A 20,884-nucleotide genomic window follows, 5' to 3' on the forward strand; every position below is an offset into this window, starting at 1 on the left:
ACACATACCTCTCCGGTTGTTCTGATAGGCTGTAATTTTACCGTTGGAGACGGCAGCCCCAGTGTTTACATATCTGAGGATGAACCTCGTGAGGTAGACATCCGCTTCACTCACGTGCACCGACAGTTTGACTGTGCTCTGAGGGACGAAGAAGAGGAAGAGGAGGAAGAGGTGGAGATAGAGGAGGTAGAAGAGGGGGAGGGGGAGGAGGTGATAGAGGAGGGGGATGAAGAGGAGGAGGAGGGGGAGGAGAGGTGGAGGAGGAAGAGGAGATAGAGGAGGAGATAGAGGAGGAGATAGAGGAGATAGAGGAGGAGGAGGAGATAGAAGAGGAGATAGAGGAGGAGATAGAGGAGGAGATAGAGGAGGAGATAGAGGAGGAGATAGAGGAGGAGGTAGAGGAGGCAGAGGAGGAGGAGAAGAGGAGGATGAGGGGGAGTAGAGGTGGAGGAGGAAGAGGAGAAGGAGGAGGAGGGGGAAGGGGTATAGCAAATGATCTGAGTTAAAAACTCTGTGATAGGAGGTTAGGGGACTATGGGGGTTGGGAGGTTGAGGGGTCAGAGGTCAGGGTTTTCAGTTCCTCAAAACCCCTTGAACCGCAACAGGAAGTTCACCCACAGCCAGCTCTAAACCCTGCCTCTACATGCCAATACCAACCAATCACCAGCTGCCTCTGGGAGAGGCCACACCCACATCCAAGGGGAGAAGAGAGCGAGGGGAGGAGGACGAGGGGGAGGGGAGGAGGAGGAGGAGGAGGAGGAGGAGGAGGAGGAGGAGGAGGAGGAGAGCAGCATAACGTGAAGAGGAAGAGGAGGAGAGGCTGGGAGAGGAAGGGTTAAGGTTGCGTCCCATTAGGGCCTTTCCCCTATATAGTGCACTATGGGTAGGATAGTACAGAGTCTTACACTTACAGTTACCACACAGGAAGTTCTTCCCGTCTTCAAGGACGGACACCCTGCCCATCAGGTCCAGGCCACCACGGTTCACGTAGCACAACACTATTTGAAACAGGTCCGGAGAGCTGACCGAGACTTGAACCACCACCTTGGACTGGGGGGGGATGGCACGTAGGGGTGGATGGCACGTAGGGGTGGGGAGGAAAAGAGATGGAGGGGAGAGGAGGGAGGGATGGGAGAGGGTAGGGAAGGGAAGGGAAGGGATGGGAGGGGAGGGGAGGGGAGGGGAGGGGAGGGGAGGGAAGGGAAGGGATGGGAGGGGAGGGGAAAGGAGGGGAGAGGGTAGGGAGGGGATGGGAGGGGAGAGGAGAGGAGGGGAGGGGGTAGGGAGGGGATGGGAGGGGAGGGAAGGGATGGGAGGGGAGGGGAGGGGAGGGGAGGGGAGGGGAGAGGGTAGGGAGGAAGGAGAGAGGGTAGGGAGGATGGAGGGAGGGGAGAGGGTAGGGAGGAAGGATAGAGGGTAGGGAGGATGGAGGGAGGGGAGGGGAGGGGAGGGGAGGGGAGGGGAGGGGAGGGGGTAGGGAGGAAGGAGGGAGGGGAGGGGAGATGAGAGGGTAGGGAGGAAGGAGAGAGGGTAGGGAGGATGGAGGGAGGGGAGGAGAGAGGAGAGGGTAGGGAGGAAGGAGGGAGGGGAGAGGAGAGGGTAGGGAGGAAGGAGGGAGGGGAGGGGAGAGGGTAGGGAGGAAGGAGAGAGGGTAGGGAGGATGGAGGGAGGGGAGGAGAGAGGAGTGGGTAGGGAGGAAGGAGGGAGGGGAGGGGAGGGGAGATGAGAGGGTAGGGAGGAAGGAGAGAGGGTAGGGAGGATGGAGGGAGGGGAGGAGAGAGGAGAGGGTAGGGAGGAAGGAGGGAGGGGAGGGGAGAGGGTAGGGAGGAAGGAGGGAGGGGAGGAGAGAGGAGAGGGTAGCGAGGAAGGAGAGAGAGAGGGTAGGGAGGAAGGAGAGAGGGTAGGGAGGGGAGGAGAGAGGAGAGGGTAGGGAGGATGGAGGGGAGGGGAGGAGAGAGGAGAGGGTAGGGAGGAAGGAAGGAGAGAGGGTAGGGAGGATGGAGAGGAGAGGGTAGGGAGGAAGGAGAGAGGGGAGATGAGAAGGTAGGGAGGAAGGAGAGAGGGTAGGGAGGATGGAGGGAGGGGAGAGGAGGGGAGAGGGTAGGGAGGAAGGAGAGAGGGGAGGGAGGAAGGAGGGAGGGGAGGGAGGAAGGAGGGAGGAAGGAGAGAGGAGAGGGTAGGGAGGAAGGAGAGAGGGTAGGGAGGATGGAGGGAGGGGAGGAGAGAGGAGAGGGTAGGGAGGATGGAGGGGAGAGCAAAACAAAGGGATAGGGAGGGAACAAAGCAGAGAAAGCCCCTGCTTAATACCAGCACCACTGCAGCCAAAGCCAACCATAAAGCACCATGGAGATGAAAAGAGGCCACACATCCTATCTCTGCCATTGACGACTTCTGTGAAAGCCTTCAATGGCGCTGCCCATGTTAATAAAACAGGCTTTGTGACAAGTGTGCCCTCTATTCATCTCTATGCCTAGCACACACCTCTCCCACCCACTCCATAAAATACACAGGCAGCATGCAATGCATACACGCTAGCCTCAGTCATCAATCACTCAAGCATAAAGCAAGCTGTCTACTAAGCTACGAAAGCTATACAGGGACACTATATATATAAAACATCGACCCATTGAACCTTAGACTTATTCAGGAGAATAAGTTATGGTTGCACATACAAAGGGGTAGAATGACTAGGTTGAGTTGGCCGGAGAATTCAACACGTTGTTGTAGTGAAAACATTTCATTAGTCATCAATATAACAGAGAACACAGACGATGTCTATGGTAACATCTCAGCAACTCCTTCCCCGGGGGAACTAAATTCAGTTACTACTTACTGGATAAAATAAAACGACACATAATTTGAAGAACATAATAACAGTGGCCCAAGTGTGACATCTAAGACAGTGGAGCAGAGGGGACGGAGCCATAGAGATATAATGTATAGGCTATATGTACTCTGTATTACTATAGATGTGGTATAGAGGACTCACCTGAATGGAGGACATCTGAGCGTACCCTCTCCAGCTGTACCCTTCAAACTCCAAGGGGTTATAGCCGAAGCGTACCGGTCGCCCGTCCAGCATGGTACCCTCCTCTAGCTCAAACTTCAGGTGGTGGAGGTCTGGAAAGTAGTGGTCTGGACGAGGCCTAGGAACGAGAGACGGAATGCTGGTTTTGAATCATTTTCAGTTAAAAATAGAACACTTCCTGTTGGGCATTATGTGTTTCTCGGGGGGTTAAAAAAAGGTTTTTCTGAAAAAAAAAAAAAGTGATCAGGAAATGACAATGGACTCTTCTTCTTTTTTTCTATCTGTGATACAAACGGAATGTTTTTACACCCATTTTTCACTCACCTGTTACACTTGGGTCCCTCCACGTTGGGTCTGCAACGACACCTCCCGGTCCTCTCCCCGCAGGACTGACCCACTGATCCTCCAATGTCACACTGACAACCTGTAACGTACAAACCAACACATCCTGATATACTGATATACTGCAGTACAACTTGTAACATACACACCTACACATCCTGATATACTGATATACTGCAGTACAACCTGTAACATACACACCAACACATCCTTATATACTGCAGTACAACCTGTAACATACCCTGAGGGTACCTGGCCTATCCACAGGGGGTACTAGGACCCTGGGGGTACCTAGCCTATCCACAGGGGGTACTAGGACCCTGGGGGTACTGAGAGATCTGGGGGTACCTAGCCTATCCACAGGGGGTACTAGGACCCTGGGGGTAGCTAGCCTATCCACTGGGGGTACTTGAGAAGACTCATGAGACCATAGGCCTACTGGTAGACTGTACAAGATGGGGTACTTCAGGGGTCCTCTGGACAGAGCAACATTGAGTTGGTGGGACAGTAGTCGAAGGGTTACCTTGACAGCCGAAGAAGCTGCCACTCTGCAGGTTGAAGTATCCGTCTTTACACACAGAGCAGGTGCCACTGCACACGTTGGGTTTACAGTGACATTGGCCGTTATTCTGCAGGAGCCAGAAAAACAACTTTTAAACGACCGTTGAATTGAAACAAGTAGTGGTCTAAATGAACTGTATGTCCACTCCAGTCTTTGAGAGAACTCTACTGTAGCTAGCCACTATTACTAGATATATTTTATGTCAACTGAACATTTGAATCGTTGAGAGAGAAAAAAAACAAATTTTCACCTGAGCACACTCTGCCACACCGGCCACAGTGCCTTCAACGTTGCATTCACAGTCTGGGAGAGGGAGGAACACACAGAAAATACAATTCATTTTTTTGTCATTCATTTCACTGTAGGGCTAGTACAGGAAGTAGTAGGCTCCCCAAAATGAATTTCTCACATTTGAAACAGGTCAACCCAAAGTCTAATTACATAAATGATTCACATTAACAAGCACAATGTCTCCTTTTGATAAAACAGGAAGTGTAAAGATGTCTCCTTTTTGATAAAACAGGAAGTGTAAAGATGTCTCCTTTTTGATAAACAGGAAGTGTAAAGATGTCTCCTTTTTGATAAAACAGGAAGAGTAAAGATGTCTCCTTTTGATAAAACAGGAAGAGTAAAGATGTCTCCTTTTGATAAAACAGGAAGTGTAAAGATGTCTCCTTTTTGATAAAACAGGAAGTGTAAAGATGTCTCCTTTTTGATAAAACAGGAAGTGTAAAGATGTCTCCCTTTTGGATAAAACAGGAAGTGTAAAGATGTCTCCTTTTTGATAAAACAGGAAGTGTAAAGATGTCTCCTTTTTGATAAAACAGGAAGTGTAAAGATGTCTCTTACTGGAACATCTGTAGACGGTGTCAGGTGACAGGTTCCAGAACAGAGGTTTACACCTGTCACAGGCCACACCCTCCACATAAGGAAGACACTCACAGGAACCCTGCTAAAAGATGTGTAGAAATGTGCTGAATAATGAATATAGTACAGAATACATGTTACATTTCCTTAAAAAAACATATTTTATTAGATCCCGAACCGTAGATGTGAGCTACTTACGACAGCTGGCAGGACCTCGTTCTGCACCGAGCCGGCTGGGTTGCATGTGCCAGCTGTTCAGGGGAGGAAGTAACACATTGTGTTGTTTATTCAATCAAACCATATAGATGGATAGGTTGTGTTTTTATCTCTTCTACGTGTGATCTCTCTCTGGGACAATAAAGTTGAAACTTGAACTTGAGATCGAGATGAAAGATTCAACTTGAAAGATTGAGATCGAGATGGACTCTAAAGTCTTACCTTGACACCTGGGGAATCCATAGGTTCCAGAGCTGCAGGTGTCGCACCTCTGTCCCACGACGTTGAGTAGACAGGTACACTGACCGCTCACCTGGTCACAGCTACTGAACCTGGAGCCCTCAGCTGAGCACTGACAAGCTGAGGGAGGAGAGAGATATGAACACATTAGCATAGTAGCTGGGAGAGAGAGAGGAGGAGGAGAGAGATATGAACACATTAGCATAGTAGATGTGGAGACAGGAGAGAGATATGAACACATTAGCATAGTAGATGTGGAGACAGGAGAGAGATATGAACACATTAGCATAGTAGATGTGGAGACAGGAGAGAGATATGAACACATTAGCATAGTAGATGTGGAGACAGGAGAGAGATATGAACACATTAGCATAGTAGATGTGGAGACAGGAGAGAGATATGAACACATTAGCATAGTAGATGTGGAGACAGGAGAGAGATATGAACACATTAGCATAGTAGATGTGGAGACAGGAGAGAGATATGAACACATTAGCATAGTAGATGTGGAGACAGGAGAGAGATATGAACACATTAGCATAGTAGATGTGGAGACAGGAGAGAGACATGAACACATTAGCATAGTAGATGTGGAGACAGGAGAGAGATATGAACACATTAGCATAGTAGATGTGGAGACAGGAGAGAGATATGAACACATTAGCATAGTAGATGTGGAGACAGGAGAGAGATATGAACACATTAGCATAGTAGATGTGGAGACAGGAGAGAGATATTAACACATTAGCATAGTAGATGTGGACCGAGATAGCCAGCTAGCATTTAGCTACATTCAGAATATTATTAAAATATTTTTAAAATTTTAACCTTTATTTAAACTAGGCAAGTCAGTTATGAACAAATTCTTATTTACAATGACGGCCTACCAGGGAACAGTGTGTTAACTGCCTTGTTCAGGGGCAGAAAGACAGATTTTTACCTTGTCAGCTCGGGGGGAATTTGATTTAGAAATCTTTCGGTCACTGGCCCAACGCTCTAACCACTAGGCTACCTGTTGGTTACTAGTCCAACACTCTAACCACTAGGCTACCTGCTGGTTACTGGCCCAACACTCTAACCACTAGGCTACCTGCTGGTTACTGGCCCAACGCTCTAACCACTAGGCTACCTGCTGGTTACTAGTCCAATGCTCTAACCACTAGGCTACCTGCTGGTTACTAGTCCAACGCTCTAACCACTAGGCTAACTGCTGGTTACTGGTCCATCGCTCTAACCACTAGGCTACCTGCTGGTTACTGGTCCAACGCTCTAACCACTAGGCTACCTGCCGCCTCAATCTCCTCTACAGGTGTGTCATTTGGATAAGACGGTATAGTAAATATGACACAACACATGAGGCTAAGAATCAAAGTTCATCTATTGGATAGAAACAGCCTTATTAACATATTTAGAAATAAGTGGACTGAGTTTTACATATTGAATCAAACCAATCAGGCTTTGAGATGTCGTCTGAACTCTGCCAACGTACGTGTGCAGCTGGGGAAGCCGTAGAAACCGGGAGCACACTGGTCACAGGCGACGCCACTGTAGTTGGGTCTGCAGTGGCAGTGGCCTGACACACTGCAGCTAGAGTCCAGGGAGGTACGAGGATCACAGGTGCACACTGGGTAAAGAGGAAGTTACAACATCATGAGATCACGAAAGCATCAATTGAACAAATCTACAAATAATTAAGAGTTATTTAGGATTAAGTTACAGGGTGATTTGTCTCCGACTACAATGTAGTCTCAAACATCACCACCAAACGGTTTGGCTAGAGAGTTCGGCACCTCCACAAAATGTTTAATGTGTGGTGTGTTTTATTGTGCTGTCTGGTGTGTGTAGTTGTAGTTTCTGGTGTGTGTAGTTGAGGTGTGTTTAGTTGTAGTGTCTGGTGTGTGTAGTTGTGGTGTGTGTAGTTGTGCTGTGTGTAGTTGAGGTGTCTGGTGTGTAGTTGTAGTGTGTTTTGTTGTGATGGTCGGTGTGTGTAGTTGTGGTGTGTGTAGTTGTGGTGTGTGTAGATGTGGTGTGTGTAGTTTATGAGCGTGGTGTGTGTAGATGTGGTGTGTGTAGTTGTGGTGTGTGTGGTTGTAGTGTGTGTAGTTGATGAGCGTGGTGTGTGTAGTTGTGGTGTGTGTAGTTGTGGTGTGTGTAGTTGTGGTGTGTGTAGTTGTGGTGTGTGTGGTTGTGGTGTGTGTAGTTGTGGTGTGTGTAGTTGTGGTGTGTGTAGTTGTGGTGTGTGTAGTTGTGGTGTGTGTGGTTGTGGTGTGTGTAGTTGATGAGCGTGGTGTGTGTAGTTGTGGTGTGTGTAGTTGTGGTGTGTGTAGTTGGGGTGTGTGTAGTTGTGGTGTGTGTAGTTGGGGTGTGTGTAGTTGTGGTGTGTGTAGTTGGGGTGTGTGTAGTTGTGGTGTGTGTAGTTGGGGTGTGTAGTTGATGAGCGTGGTGTGTGTAGCTGGTGTGTGTAGATGTGGTGTGTGTAGTTGTGGTGTGTGTAGTTGGGGTGTGTAGTTGATGAGCGTGGTGTGTGTAGCTGGTGTGTGTAGTTGTGGTGTGTGTAGTTGGGGTGTGTAGTTGATGAGCGTGGTGTGTGTAGCTGGTGTGTGTAGTTGTGGTGTGTGTAGTTGGGGTGTGTAGTTGATGAGCGTGGTGTGTGTAGCTGGTGTGTGTAGTTGATGAGCGTGGTGTGTGTAGTTGTGGTGTGTGTAGTTGGGGTGTGTAGTTGATGAGCGTGGTGTGTGTAGTTGATGAGCGTGGTGTGTGTAGTTGTGGTGTGTGTAGTTGGGGTGTGTAGTTGATGAGCGTGGTGTGTGTAGCTGGTGTGTGTAGTTGATGAGCGTGGTGTGTGTAGTTGGGGTGTGTGTAGTTGTGGTGTGTGTAGTTGATGAGCGTGGTGTGTGTAGTTGGGGTGTGTAGTTGATGAGCGTGGTGTGTGTAGTTGATGAGCGTGGTGTGTGTAGTTGGGGTGTGTAATTGATGAGCGTGGTGTGTGTAGTTGGGGTGTGTGTAGTTGTGGTGTGTGTAGTTGATGAGCGTGGTGTGTGTAGTTGGGGTGTGTAGTTGATGAGCGTGGTGTGTGTAGTTGATGAGCGTGGTGTGTGTAGTTGGGGTGTGTGTAGTTGGGGTGTGTAGTTGATGAGCGTGGTGTGTGTAGTTTATGAGTGTGGTGTGTGTAGTTGTGGTGTGTGTAGTTGGGGTGTGTAGTTGATGAACGTGGTGTGTGTAGTTGGGGTGTGTAGTTGATGAGCGTGGTGTGTGTAGTTGGGGTGTGTAGTTGATGAGCGTGGTGTGTGGTCCGGTCAGCGGTCAGTACCTTGGCAGTTGGGGTAGGAGTGGAAACCTGATCTACACTGCTCACATCGCGGGCCCTGGAACTCCGGACGACACACACACCGTCCAGACACATCACAACCCTCTGGGTGAGTTCCCACGCTGCTACAGCCACAAACTGATGGAGGAAGAGAGGGGCAGGGAGAGGGAGAGAGGGGGAGGGAGAGAGGGGGAGGGAGAGGGGGGGAGGGAGAGAGGGGGAGGGAGAGGGGGGAGGGAGAGGGGGGGAGGGAGAGGGGGGGAGGGAGAGAGGGACAGGGAGTGGGGGGGAGGGAGAGAGGGACAGGGAGAGGGAGAGAGGGGGAGGGAGAGGGGGGGAGGGAGAGAGGGGGAGGGAGAGGGGGGGAGGGAGAGAGGGGGAGGGAGAGGGGGGAGGGAGAGAGGGGGAGGGAGAGGGGGGGAGGGAGAGGGGGGGAGGGAGAGAGGGGGAGGGAGAGGGGGGGAGAGAGGGGGAGGGAGAGGGGGGAGGGAGAGAGGGGGAGGGAGAGGGGGGGAGGGAGAGGGGGGGGGAGAGGGGGAGGGAGTGGGGGGGAGGGAGAGAGGGGGAGGGAGAGAGAGAGAGACAGACAGTATTATGGAGCTGTCACGTCTGTGGTCCTGTGTCAGTTGTCTGGAGAGAGACAGACAGTATTATGGAATCTGTAACGTCTGTGGTCCTGTGTCAGTTGTCTGAGAGAGACAGACAGTATTATGGAATCTGTAACGTCTGTGGTCCTGTGTCAGTTGTCAGGAGAGAGACAGACAGTATTATGGAATCTGTAACGTCTGTGGTCCTGTGTCAGTTGTTTGGAGAGAGACAGACAGTATTATGGAATCTGTAACGTCTGTGGTCCCGTGTCAGTTGTCTGGAGAGAGACAGACAGTATTATGGAATCTGTAACGTCTGTGGTCCCGTGTCAGTTGTCTGGAGAGAGACAGACAGTATTATGGAATCTGTAACGTCTGTGGTCCCGTGTCAGTTGTCTGGAGAGAGACAGACAGTATTATGGAAGCTGTAACGTCTGTGGTCCTGTGTCAGTTGTCTGGAGAGAGACAGACAGTATTATGGAATCTGTCACGTCTGTGGTCCTGTGTCAGTTGTCTGAGAGAGACAGACAGTATTATGGAATCTGTAACGTCTGTGGGCCCGTGTCAGTTGTCTGGAGAGAGACAGACAGTATTATGGAATCTGTAACGTCTGTGGTCCTGTCCTCAGCCTTCAAACAGTGTTTTTTGTAGCCGGTCTTTGGCAGACAGACAATGACGTTGGCACAGTGATCACAATGTGTTGGCTGAGACTCACGTTGGCAGAGGGGGTAGTGATGTGTGTGTGTGTGTGTGTGTGTGTGTGTGTGTGTGTGTGTGTGTGTGTGTGTGTGTGTGTGTGTGTGTGTGTGTGTGTGTGTGTGTGTGTGTGTGTGTGTGTTTGTATACTCACGTTGGCAAAGGGGATAGTTGAAGTAGCCTGGGGTACACTGGTCACATGAATAACCCTGAAAGCCGTGGCGACACAGGCACTGCCCAGTCAGAAGGTCACACCTACCATCCTGGCATCCCGGACCAGAGCACTGACAGGCTGGGAGAGGACACACACACACACACACACACACACACTGGGATTACACAAACATAGGGATTACACACAATGAACAAGTGTGTGTTTGTGAGTGCATATGGGAGTGGGGGGTAATCTGTGTGTGTGTGTGTGAGGGGTGGGGTGGGGGTTGTGTGTGTGTGTGTGTGTGTGTGTGTGTGTGTGTGTGTGTGTGTGTGTGTGTGTGTGTGTGTGTGTGTGTGTGTGTGTGTGTATGTGAGGGGTGGGGGTTGTGGGTGTGTGTGAGTGAGTGAGTGAGTGAGTGAGTGAGTGAGTGAGGTGGGTGTTGTGTGTGCAACTGTAAATCAACCCTAACTACCCAGAGAAAACTGTAAAACAAGCCTAACTCAGTCAAGATGCTCTCGACGGTGTCACCGCCTGGTATAGAGGTTGTGGATGGCAGGAAGCTAGGCCCCGGGGATGTACTGGACCGTACGCAGTCAGTCAAGATGCTCTCGACGGTGTCACCGCCTGGTATAGAGGTTGTGGATGGCAGGAAGCTAGGCCTCGGGGATGTACTGGACCATACGCAGTCAGTCAAGATGCTCTCGACGGTGTCACCGCCTGGTATAGAGGTTGTGGATGGCAGGAAGCTAGGCCTCGGGGATGTACTGGACCGTACGCAGTCAGTCAAGATGCTCTCGACGGTGTCACCGCCTGGTATAGAGGTTGTGGATGGCTGGAAGCTAGGCCTCGGGGATGTACTGGACCGTACGCAGTCAGTCAAGATGCTCTCGACGGTGTCACCGCCTGGTATAGAGGTTGTGGATGGCAGGAAGCTAGGCCCCGGTGATGTACTGGACCGTACGCAGTCAGTCAAGATGCTCTCGACGGTGAAGCTGTCTGTCTGGTATGACTAGTAGACATATGACTTGACTTACTCTGGCAGTTGAGTCCGTAGTGCCCTGGTGCACAGCTGTCACAGTGGTCCCCAGTGAAACCGGGTTTACAGATACAGGCACGGGTACGCGGATCTGTACGGCAGGAGTTTCCCTCCGTACCTGCAGCACTGCACTCACAGTCTACACAGAGACACACAGAGATAGTCAGGGTTAGACGTTGAACATTAAACTCAGTCGATACGCGCGAGCGCACAGACACACACACACAACAGATACAGAGATAAGAGACAAGAATTTATATCACATACTGTAGCCAGGTTAGACTTGACGTTGTTTTGTTCTGCGGGCAGGTAGCCTAGTGGTTCGAGCATTGGACTAGAAACCGAAAGGTTGCTAGATCGAATCCCCCGGAGCTGACAAGGTAAAAACCTGTCGTTCTGCCCCTGAACAAGGCAGTTAACACACTGTTCCCTGGTAGGCCGTCATTTGTAAATAAGAATTTGTTCATAACTTACTTGCTTAATTAAATAAAAGGTTAAATAAAAATAAATAAATGATAATAATCCCATTCCATTAAAGGAGAGAATGCTGGGAGATAGTAAGAATAGAGAATAATTGTATAATGACATCCATGCCTGTCTGCAGAATGTATTACTGTTTCAAATAAAAAAAATTTTTTTTTTTACCTTTATTTAACTAGGCAAGTCAGTTAAGAACAAATTCTTATTTTCAATGACAGCCTAGGAACAGTGGGTTAACTACCTGTTCAGGGGCAGAACGACAGATTTGTACCTTGTCAGCTCGGGGATTTGAACTTGCAACCTTCCGGTTACTAGTCCAACGCTCTAACCACTAGGCTACGCTGATGACAAATCAAACATATTTAAAAGGCCTTACTGATGATTTCTCCGGCAGGTTTAACCTCTCGGTTGGTGTTGTTGTTGAGGTAGGTTGCTACGGCTGACAGAAACACACATTAAACAAGTTATAGCAGAGAGAGAGAGAGTTCTTATCGATCCTGGGGCTACTGGAAAGTTGTAGGATCTGTTTCCCGGACATAGATTAAGCCTAGTCCTGAACTAGAAAAGCTATTTCAATAGACATTATCTCATTGTGGATGATTTCTACTCCAAGACTAGGTGTAATCTGTGTCCGTGCAGGAAAACTGTCCTTAGTGGCTAGGTCCAGTTTATGTCCCTTCAACTCTGTACCTAAAGACCCTTATATGAGGACCATAAAAACGATGCCTGTTGTAGATACTTACGGTAACTTCAGAGAGCTTTAAAAAAATGATGCTCTCAACTACAGTACTTACGGTAGCAGTCTGGGAAGTTAATGTATCCCTCAGCACAGGAGTCACAGTTCTCTCCGGTGTAGTTGGGCTTACAGTAACAACGACCCGTCAGATCCTCACAGGTACCATCTGTGAACTCTGACTGGCACACACAGGCTGCAGAGAGGAGGAGGAGGAGGAGGAGGAGGAGGAGGAGGAGGAGGAGGAGGAGGAGGAGAAGGAGAAGGAGGAGAAGGAAGAGGAGGAGGAGGAGGAGGATGGTGAAGGAGGAGGAGAAGGAAGAGGAGAAGGAAGAGGAGGAGGAGAATGAGGAGGAGGAGAAGGAGAAGGAAAAGGAGGAGGAGGATGGTGAAGGAGGAGGAGGAGAAGGAGAAGGAGGAGGATGGTGAAGGAGGAGGAGGAGAAAGAGGAGAAGGAAGAGGAGGAGGAGGAGGAGGAGGAGAAGTAAGAGGAGGAGGAGAAGGAGGAGGAGAAGGAGAAGGAGAAAGAGAAGGAGAAGGAGGAGGAGAAGGAGGATGAAGAAGGAAGAGGAGGAGAAGGAGGATGGTGAAAGAGGAGGAGGAGAAGGAGGAGAATGAGGATGGTGAAGGAGGAGGAGAAGGAGGAGGAGGAGAAGGAGGAGAAGGAAGAGGAGGAGAAGGAGGATGGTGAAGGAGGAGGAGAAGGAAGAGGAGGAGGAGAAGGAGGAGGAGGAGAAGGAGAAGGAAGAGGAGGAGGAGAAGGAAGAGGTAGAGGAGTAGGAGGAGGAAGAGGAGGAGGAGGAGAAGAAGGAGGAGGAAGAGGAGGAGGAGGAGGAGGAGAATGAGGAAGACAATGACCTATATCATTCTGCTGTCATGTGACAAATATAACTACCAGGAAGATGTAACAATTCAGCTACAATGCCACAAGGGAAAAATAAAATATGATCTTTCAAATAGACCAATCAATATGTATTTTTGTCTGAATATAAACTGTCACTCACGGGAGCAGGCCAATGGGGAGTCCAGAGGATGGTCAGGTGATCTGTAGTAGGTGAGGATACAGCGCTCACAGTTGACACCAGCGGTGTGATGCTAGGAGAGGAAACAAGGAAGAATGAGTCACAGGAAACAAGGTAGAATGAGTCAACAACAAAGGATTACAATGAATCAATGACACACAACACATGTCAACACTCAGTACGGCAACGTAGGACACAGTGCAGGTGAAATTAAACTGGTGTAATGGAATAGGGAGGGTATAAAAAAAAGAAAAGTTGATTGATTAATGAATTAATATATCGATCGATTAAACAAATGTAATTTCACTTTTATACGCCATGTCTTTTAGCTTCTGTAATCATCTCCTACTATAAGGAGTGGGTGTTTATAAAGGCCAGTGGTAATACCTGACACTCCATGCAGACTCCACCGCCCCTGTACTGTCCCTGGACGTTGACGCTAGCTCTCCTCCGGTCGACCTCGGGGTCGTAGTAACAGACAAACGAATGGCGGTTACAGTTACACGCTGAAAGACATAGGAACAGAAAAGATTCAAACATCTGTTAGTACACTACAATCCTACAAGATAAATTAATAATTTATTACAATTTGAGATTGATCAAGATCAATAATTAACTTAAAAAATTAGAGATTGATCAAGATCAATAAATAACTTATAAAATAAGAGATTGATCAAGATCAATAAATAAGTTTAAAAAATAGAGATTGATCAAGATCAATAATTCACTTATAAAATGAGAGATTGATCAAGATCAATGAAGAATTATCAGAACTACTAAATCAGAACTATGTCTAAACTACAGTGAAACAAACAGGCAAGAAACACTGACACACATTACAAGGAAAACATCAATATTTTGGTTACTCTAGGATCAGGTCACCGTAAGAATGACCTGTGTCAATATAGACATAAAGTCACAGACAACGACACAAACGCAGAGAACATGCTGAAATAGCAGAGCAATTCTCCACCTGGGGGGCACAGCTCTGGCAGAGCTCAGCACAGGCTGCCAGAGCCCAGCACAGGCTGCCAGAGCCCAGCACAGGCTGCCAGAGCCCAGCACAGGCTGCCAGAGCCCAGCACGGGCTGCCAGAGCTCAGCACAGACTGCCAGAGCCCAGCACGGGCTGCCAGAGCCCAGCACAGAATGCCAGAGCCCAGCACAGACTGGCAGAGCCCAGCACAGACTGCCAGAGCCCAGCACGGGCTGCCAGAGCCCAGCACGGGCTGCCAGAGCCCAGCACGGGCTGCCAGAGCTCAGCACAGGCTGCCAGAGCTCAGCACAGACTGCCAGAGCCCAGCACAGAATGCCAGAGCCCAGCACAGAATGCCAGAGCCCAGCACAGACTGGCAGAGCCCAGCACAGACTGCCAGAGCCCAGCACAGACTGCCAGAGCCCAGCACAGACTGCCAGAGCCCAGCACAGGCTGCCAGAGCCCAGCACAGGCTGCCAGAGCCCAGCACAGAATGCCAGAGCCCAGCACAGACTGGCAGAGCCCAGCACAGACTGCCAGAGCTCAGCACAGGCTGCCAGAGCCCAGCACAGGCTGCCAGAGCCCAGCACAGAATGCCAGAGCCCAGCACAGACTGCCAGAGCCCAGCACAGACTGCCAGAGCCCAGCACAGACTGCCAGAGCCCAGCACAGGCTGCCAGAGCCCAGCACAGGCTGCCAGAGCCCAGCACAGACTGCCAGAGCCCAGCACAGACTGCCAGAGCTCAGCAGAGAGAGGGATGAAAGGAGGCGAGAAGAAAAAATAAAAAAGCCAAACAAAGAAAGAAAAGAGAGAGAAAGAGGAGAGAAAATAGAGACAGAGAAGAGTTAGAAAGAAGAGAGAGAGAGAGAGAGCGAGAGAGAGAGAGAAAGAGGAGAGAGGACACAGATAGAGAAGAGAGAGGAGAGAGAGAAAGAGAGAGAGAGAAAGAGGAGAGAAAGAGGAGAGAGAGAGGGAGAGAGAGAGAGAGAGAGGGGAGAGAGAGAGGAGAGAGAGAATAGAGAGAAAGAGAACACTACAGTGATCAAGGGAAGAACAATATCTAACTGATCAGAATGTGCAGATACAGAAAAAGAAAGATCTATAGACATACTGTATCTCTGAAATATCTCTGTCAGACATTCTTTGTCCTAGACCTAAAGAGATATCTCTGGCAGACATCTTTTGTCCTAGACCTAAAGAGATATCTCTGGCAGACATCTTTTGTCCTAGACCTAAAGAGATATCTCTGGCAGACATCTTTTGTCCTAGACCTAAAGAGATATCTCTGTCAGACATTCTTTGTCCTAGACCTAAAGAGATATCTCTGGCAGACATCTTTTGTCCTAGACCTAAAGAGATATCTCTGGCAGACATCTTTTGTCCTAGACCTAAAGAGATATCTCTGGCAGACATCTTTTGTCCTAGACCTAAAGAGATATCTCTCAAATATCTATAGACGTGTTATGTGTTTTAAAGCCTGAGGTAGCCGTCTGGTCTGACAGGTGTTTAGCCCACACTATAGAAGATGAGAGACATAGTAGAACGTATGGTGATAAACAAATAAATAATATAGAAGAAGGTCTCGTCTCATCCCAACCAAAACTATCATTTCCACAGCAGCTAGAACTAATTAATGACATGTCTTGTCAAAGCCTTTTCTCTTCAACACACTCTTCAAAGGAGAAGAGGAGGGACAAGGCTTTAAAAAAATTACAGCTCAAGTTTCTCAGTACCTCCACAGTTTCTCAGTACCTCCACAGTTTCTCAGTGCCTCCACAGTTTCTCAGTGCCTCCACAGTTTCTCAGTGCCTCCACAGTTTCTCAGTACCTCCACAGTTTCTCAGTGCCTCCACAGTTTCTCAGTACCTCCACAATTTCTCAGTACCTCCACAGTTTCTCAGTACCTCCACTGTTTCTCAGTGCCTCCACTGTTTCTCAGTACCTCCACTGTTTCTCAGTGCCTCCACAGTTTCTCAATACCTCCACAGTTTCTCAGTACCTCCACTGTTTCTCAGTACCTCCACAGTTTCTCAGTACCTCCACAGTTTCTCTGTACCTCCACAGTTTCTCTGTACCTCCACAGTTTCTCAGTGCCTCCACAGTTTCTCAGTGCCTCCACAGTTTCTCAGTGCCTCCACAGTTTCTCAGTACCTCCACAGTTTCTCAGTGCCTCCACAGTTTCTCAGTACCTCCACAATTTCTCAGTACCTCCACAGTTTCTCAGTACCTCCACTGTTTCTCAGTGCCTCCACTGTTTCTCAATACCTCCACAGTTTCTCAGTACCTCCACAGTTTCTCAGTACCTCCACTGTTTCTCAGTACCTCCACAGTTTCTCAGTACCTCCACAGTTTCTCTGTACCTCCACAGTTTCTCTGTACCTCCACAGTTTCTCAGTACCTCCACAGTTTCTCAGTACCTCCACTGTTTCTCAGTACCTCCACAGTTTCTCTGTACCTCCACAGTTTCTCAGTGCCTCCACAGTTTCTCAGTACCTCCACAATTTCTCAGTACCTCCACAGTTTCTCAGTACCTCCACTGTTTCTCAGTGCCTCCACTGTTTCTCAATACCTCCACAGTTTCTCAGTACCTCCACAGTTTCTCAGTACCTCCACTGTTTCTCAGTACCTCCACAGTTTCTCAGTACCTCCACAGTTTCTCTGTACCTCCACAGTTTCTCTGTACCTCCACAGTTTCTCAGTACCTCCACAGTTTCTCAGTACCTCCACTGTTTCTCAGTACCTCCACAGTTTCTCTGTACCTCCACAGTTTCTCAGTACCTCCACAGAGAAACAAAACAGAGAAATGTTAATGTTCTCAGCAGGGTTTGGGGTCAATTCCATTTCATTTCAATCAATCCAGGAAGTAATTAAATTGATCCCATCAGTTAACTTCCTGAATGGACTGAATTTAAATGGAATTGACCTCAACCCTGGTTCTCAGGGCCTTTTGATGTTCTTGCCTCTATCCTAGTGGACCGAAGGGTTGACGTAGAATGGCCCAAATACTACGATGAAGGAGAAATACAGATACACTCAGTATCTACATCCTTCTGGCTTTCCTCACTGCTGTTCTGCTAACAGTCAGAGCTGGAAATAAACCAGACCATACCAGACCATATAACCTGGAATGAACTATAGCGGACCATATAAACTGGATTGAACTAAACCAGACCATACCAGACCATATAAACTGGATTGAACTAAACCAGACCATATAAACTGGATTGAACTATACCAGACCATATAAACTGGAATGAACTATAGCGGACCATATAAACTGGATTTAACTAAACCAGACCATATAAACTGGATTGAACTAAACCAGACGATATAAACTGGATTGAACTAAACCAGACGATATAAACTGGATTGAACCATACCAGACCATATAAACTGGATTGAACTAAACCAGACGATATAAACTGGATTGAACTAAACCAGACGATATAAACTGGATTGAACCATACCAGACCATATAAACTGGATTGAACTAAACCAGACGATATAAACTGGATTGAACCATACCAGACCATATAAACTGGATTGAACTAAACCAGACGATATAAACTGGATTGAACTAAACCAGACGATATAAACTGGATTGAACCATACCAGACCATATAAACTGGATTGAACTAAACCAGACGATATAAACTGGATTGAACCATACCAGACCATATAAACTGGATTGAACTAAACCAGACGATATAAACTGGATTGAACTAAACCAGACCATATAAACTGTTGTTTTTTTTGCGGAGGAGAGAGAATAGAAGAAAAAACTATTTCAGGAACCATTAGGATGAGATTAGATTAAGGGGAAAGAGAGAGAGGCGGATATCAGACATCCCAACCTTCCAATAACCAAACACAGAAACACACACACCACTGCTTGTCTTGGCAGCTCAATTTGACCCAATCCAGATCTTAGATAAAGCTATTTTTACTTGAGTCTGAGAAAAGTTGTGAGGGCTGTCAGTTCTTATCAGCCTTCAGCGACAGAGAGGTGGCAATAGCTTTAGTCATACACCTTTATCCACAACACACACAGAGAGAGAGAGAGAGAGACAGAGAGAGAGAGAGAGAGAGAGAGAGAGACAGAGAGAGAGAGAGAGAGACAGAGAGAGAGAGACAGAGAGAGAGAGAGAGACAGAGAGAGAGAGAGAGACAGCGAGAGAGAGAGAGACAGAGAGAGAGACAGAGAGAGAGACAGAGAGAGAGAGAGACAGAGAGAGAGAGAGACAGAGAGAGAGAGAGACTTATCCACACTGATGTCAGATCAAGTGGGACTCAGATCAGATTAAGTGGGACTCAGCTCAGATCTAATTGGACTCAGATCTAGTGGGACTCAGATCTAGTGGGACTCAGATCTAGTGGGACTCAGCTCAGATCTAATTGGACTCAGATCTAGTGGGACTCAGATCTAGTGGGACTCAGCTCAGATCTAATTGGACTCAGATCTAGTGGGACTCAGATCTAGTGGGACTCAGATCTAGTGGGACTCAGATCAGATCTAGTGGGACTCAGATCTAGTGGGACTCAGATCTAGTGGGACTCGTCTCAGATCTAGTGGGACTCAGCTCATATCTAATGGGACTCAGATCTAATGGGACTCAGCTCAGATCTAGTGGGACTCAGATAAAGTTGGACTAGGCTCAGATCTAGTGGGACAGCTCAGATCTAATGGGACTCAGATCAGATCTAATGGGACTCAGATCCAGTGGGACTCAGATCAGATCTAGTGGGACTCGTCTCAGATCTAGTGGGACTCAGATAAAGTGGGACTAGGCTCAGATCTAGTGGACTCAGATCTAGTAGGACTCAGATCAGATCTAGTGGGACTCGTCTCAGATCTAATGGGACTCGTCTCAGATCTAGTGGGACTCAGCTCAGATCTAGTGGGACTCAGCTCAGATCTAGTGGGACTCAGATCTAATCTAGTGGGGCTCAGATCTAATCTAGTGGCGCTAAGCTGAAGTCTAGTGGGACTGAGCTCAGATCTAGTGGGACTCAGATCTAGTGGGATTCAGATCTAGTGGGACTCAGATCTAGTGGGACTCAGATCTAGTGGGACTCAGATCTAGTGGGACTCAGATCTAGTGGGACTCAGATCTAGTGGGACTCAGATCTCGTGGGACTCAGATCTCGTGGGACTCAGATCTCGTGGGACTCAGATCTCGTGGGACTCAGATCTCGTGGGACTCAGATCTCGTGGGACTCAGATCTCGTGGGACTCAGATCTCGTGGGACTCAGATCTCGTGGGACTCAGATCTAGTGGGACATGCTGCTTTCATCAGACTGTGTATTGAAACAATACGATTGGCTGTTGTATAAGAGTTTTTCTGCCTCTAGTCATTCCCTGACAGAGGTATTATGTTTACGATGGACAGGATAAGTGTGTGTCTGTATCCAAACACCAACAAAACAACCCCTGAGGCTGTTCTGCTTCCGTAAGAATGACAGTGATAAACTAATACCTAACAGGTACTACATTCCTTGGCTAATACCAGGGAAGGATTTCTGGAAACGGCTTCCAACTATTTCAGAGGGGGTTGGATGTTGACGAGGGGGTAGGGGTGGTGGGGGTGAGGGAGGGAAACTCACGTTCACACTCGTTAGCCTGGTAAGTGGTCGCTGGTTTCCATGGAATCTGGTTGAATCCGGGGCAACACTGGTCACATGACGTTCCACAAGTGTTGTGTTGGCAGTCACACTGAAGCCTTTACAGAGAGGGAGGGAGAGAACGAAGACACACACGTGAGTATCTATCAGATCAACAACCAGGAGATCAACAACAACGAGGAGATCAACAACGAGGAGATCAACAAACAGGAGATCAACAACCAGGAGATCAACATACAGGAGATCAACAACCAGGAGATCAACAAACAGGAGATCAACAAACAGGAGATCAACAACCAGGAGATCAACAAACAGGAGATCAACAAACAGGAGATCAACAAACAGGAGATAAACAACCAGGAGATCAACAAACAGGAGATCAACAAACAGGAGATCAACAAACAGGAGATTAACAACCAGGAGATCAACAAACAGGAGATCAACAACCAGGAGATCAACAACCAGGAGATCAACAAACAGGAGATCAACATCCAGGAGATCAACAAACAGGAGATCATTAAACATGGATATCTACACAGACAAATGTTAAAACATAGACTTCCTGTATCATGCTCTAACTTCCTGTCTATAGCTCTCTTTCTGACTGTGTGTGTGTGTGTGTGTGTGTGTGTGTGTGTGTGTGTGTGTGTGTGTGTGTGTGTGTGTGTGTGTGTGTGTGTGTGTGTGTGTGTGTGTGTGTGTGTGTGTGTGTCTCCAGCTCTCTGACAGCTCTTGAGAAGGAAGGCCTATTTTTACTAACACTTCTGATCAAGTACATTGTTACCAACCAACACTAATACTTAACACAAGGCTAATACTAACACCAGGGTAATACTAACACTAGGCTAATACTAACACTAGGCTAATACTAACACTAGGCTAATACTAACACTAGGCTAACACTAACACTAGGCTAATACTAACAAGAGGCTAATATTAACACTAGGCTAACACTAACACTAGGCTAATACTAACAAGAGGCTAATACTAACACTAAGCTAACACTAACACT

General features: G+C 48.1%; 1 protein-coding gene across 1 annotated transcript in view; it reads right to left on the reverse strand.

Annotated features, from left to right (window-relative positions):
* LOC129861510 (laminin subunit alpha-5-like) overlaps positions 1-20,884 on the reverse strand; it is a 155,113-nt gene that overhangs the window by 105,736 nt on the left and 28,493 nt on the right. Inside the window, exons 5-21 of the mRNA XM_055932887.1 lie at positions 19,855-19,970; positions 13,661-13,779; positions 13,256-13,346; positions 12,313-12,447; positions 11,895-11,957; positions 11,037-11,177; positions 10,000-10,137; positions 8,566-8,700; positions 6,745-6,879; positions 5,238-5,375; positions 4,998-5,050; positions 4,782-4,881; positions 4,183-4,235; positions 3,894-3,999; positions 3,353-3,452; positions 2,990-3,146; positions 912-1,050 (exon numbers count right to left, since the gene is read on the reverse strand). Of these exons, the coding sequence (XP_055788862.1) occupies positions 912-1,050; positions 2,990-3,146; positions 3,353-3,452; positions 3,894-3,999; positions 4,183-4,235; positions 4,782-4,881; positions 4,998-5,050; positions 5,238-5,375; positions 6,745-6,879; positions 8,566-8,700; positions 10,000-10,137; positions 11,037-11,177; positions 11,895-11,957; positions 12,313-12,447; positions 13,256-13,346; positions 13,661-13,779; positions 19,855-19,970 (1,919 nt within the window). The remainder of the gene's footprint in view (positions 1-911; positions 1,051-2,989; positions 3,147-3,352; positions 3,453-3,893; positions 4,000-4,182; positions 4,236-4,781; positions 4,882-4,997; positions 5,051-5,237; positions 5,376-6,744; positions 6,880-8,565; positions 8,701-9,999; positions 10,138-11,036; positions 11,178-11,894; positions 11,958-12,312; positions 12,448-13,255; positions 13,347-13,660; positions 13,780-19,854; positions 19,971-20,884) is intronic.

Source organism: Salvelinus fontinalis, chromosome 8, assembly GCF_029448725.1.
Source record: "Salvelinus fontinalis isolate EN_2023a chromosome 8, ASM2944872v1, whole genome shotgun sequence".
In the NCBI taxonomy this organism is placed as follows: Eukaryota; Metazoa; Chordata; class Actinopteri; order Salmoniformes; family Salmonidae; genus Salvelinus; species Salvelinus fontinalis.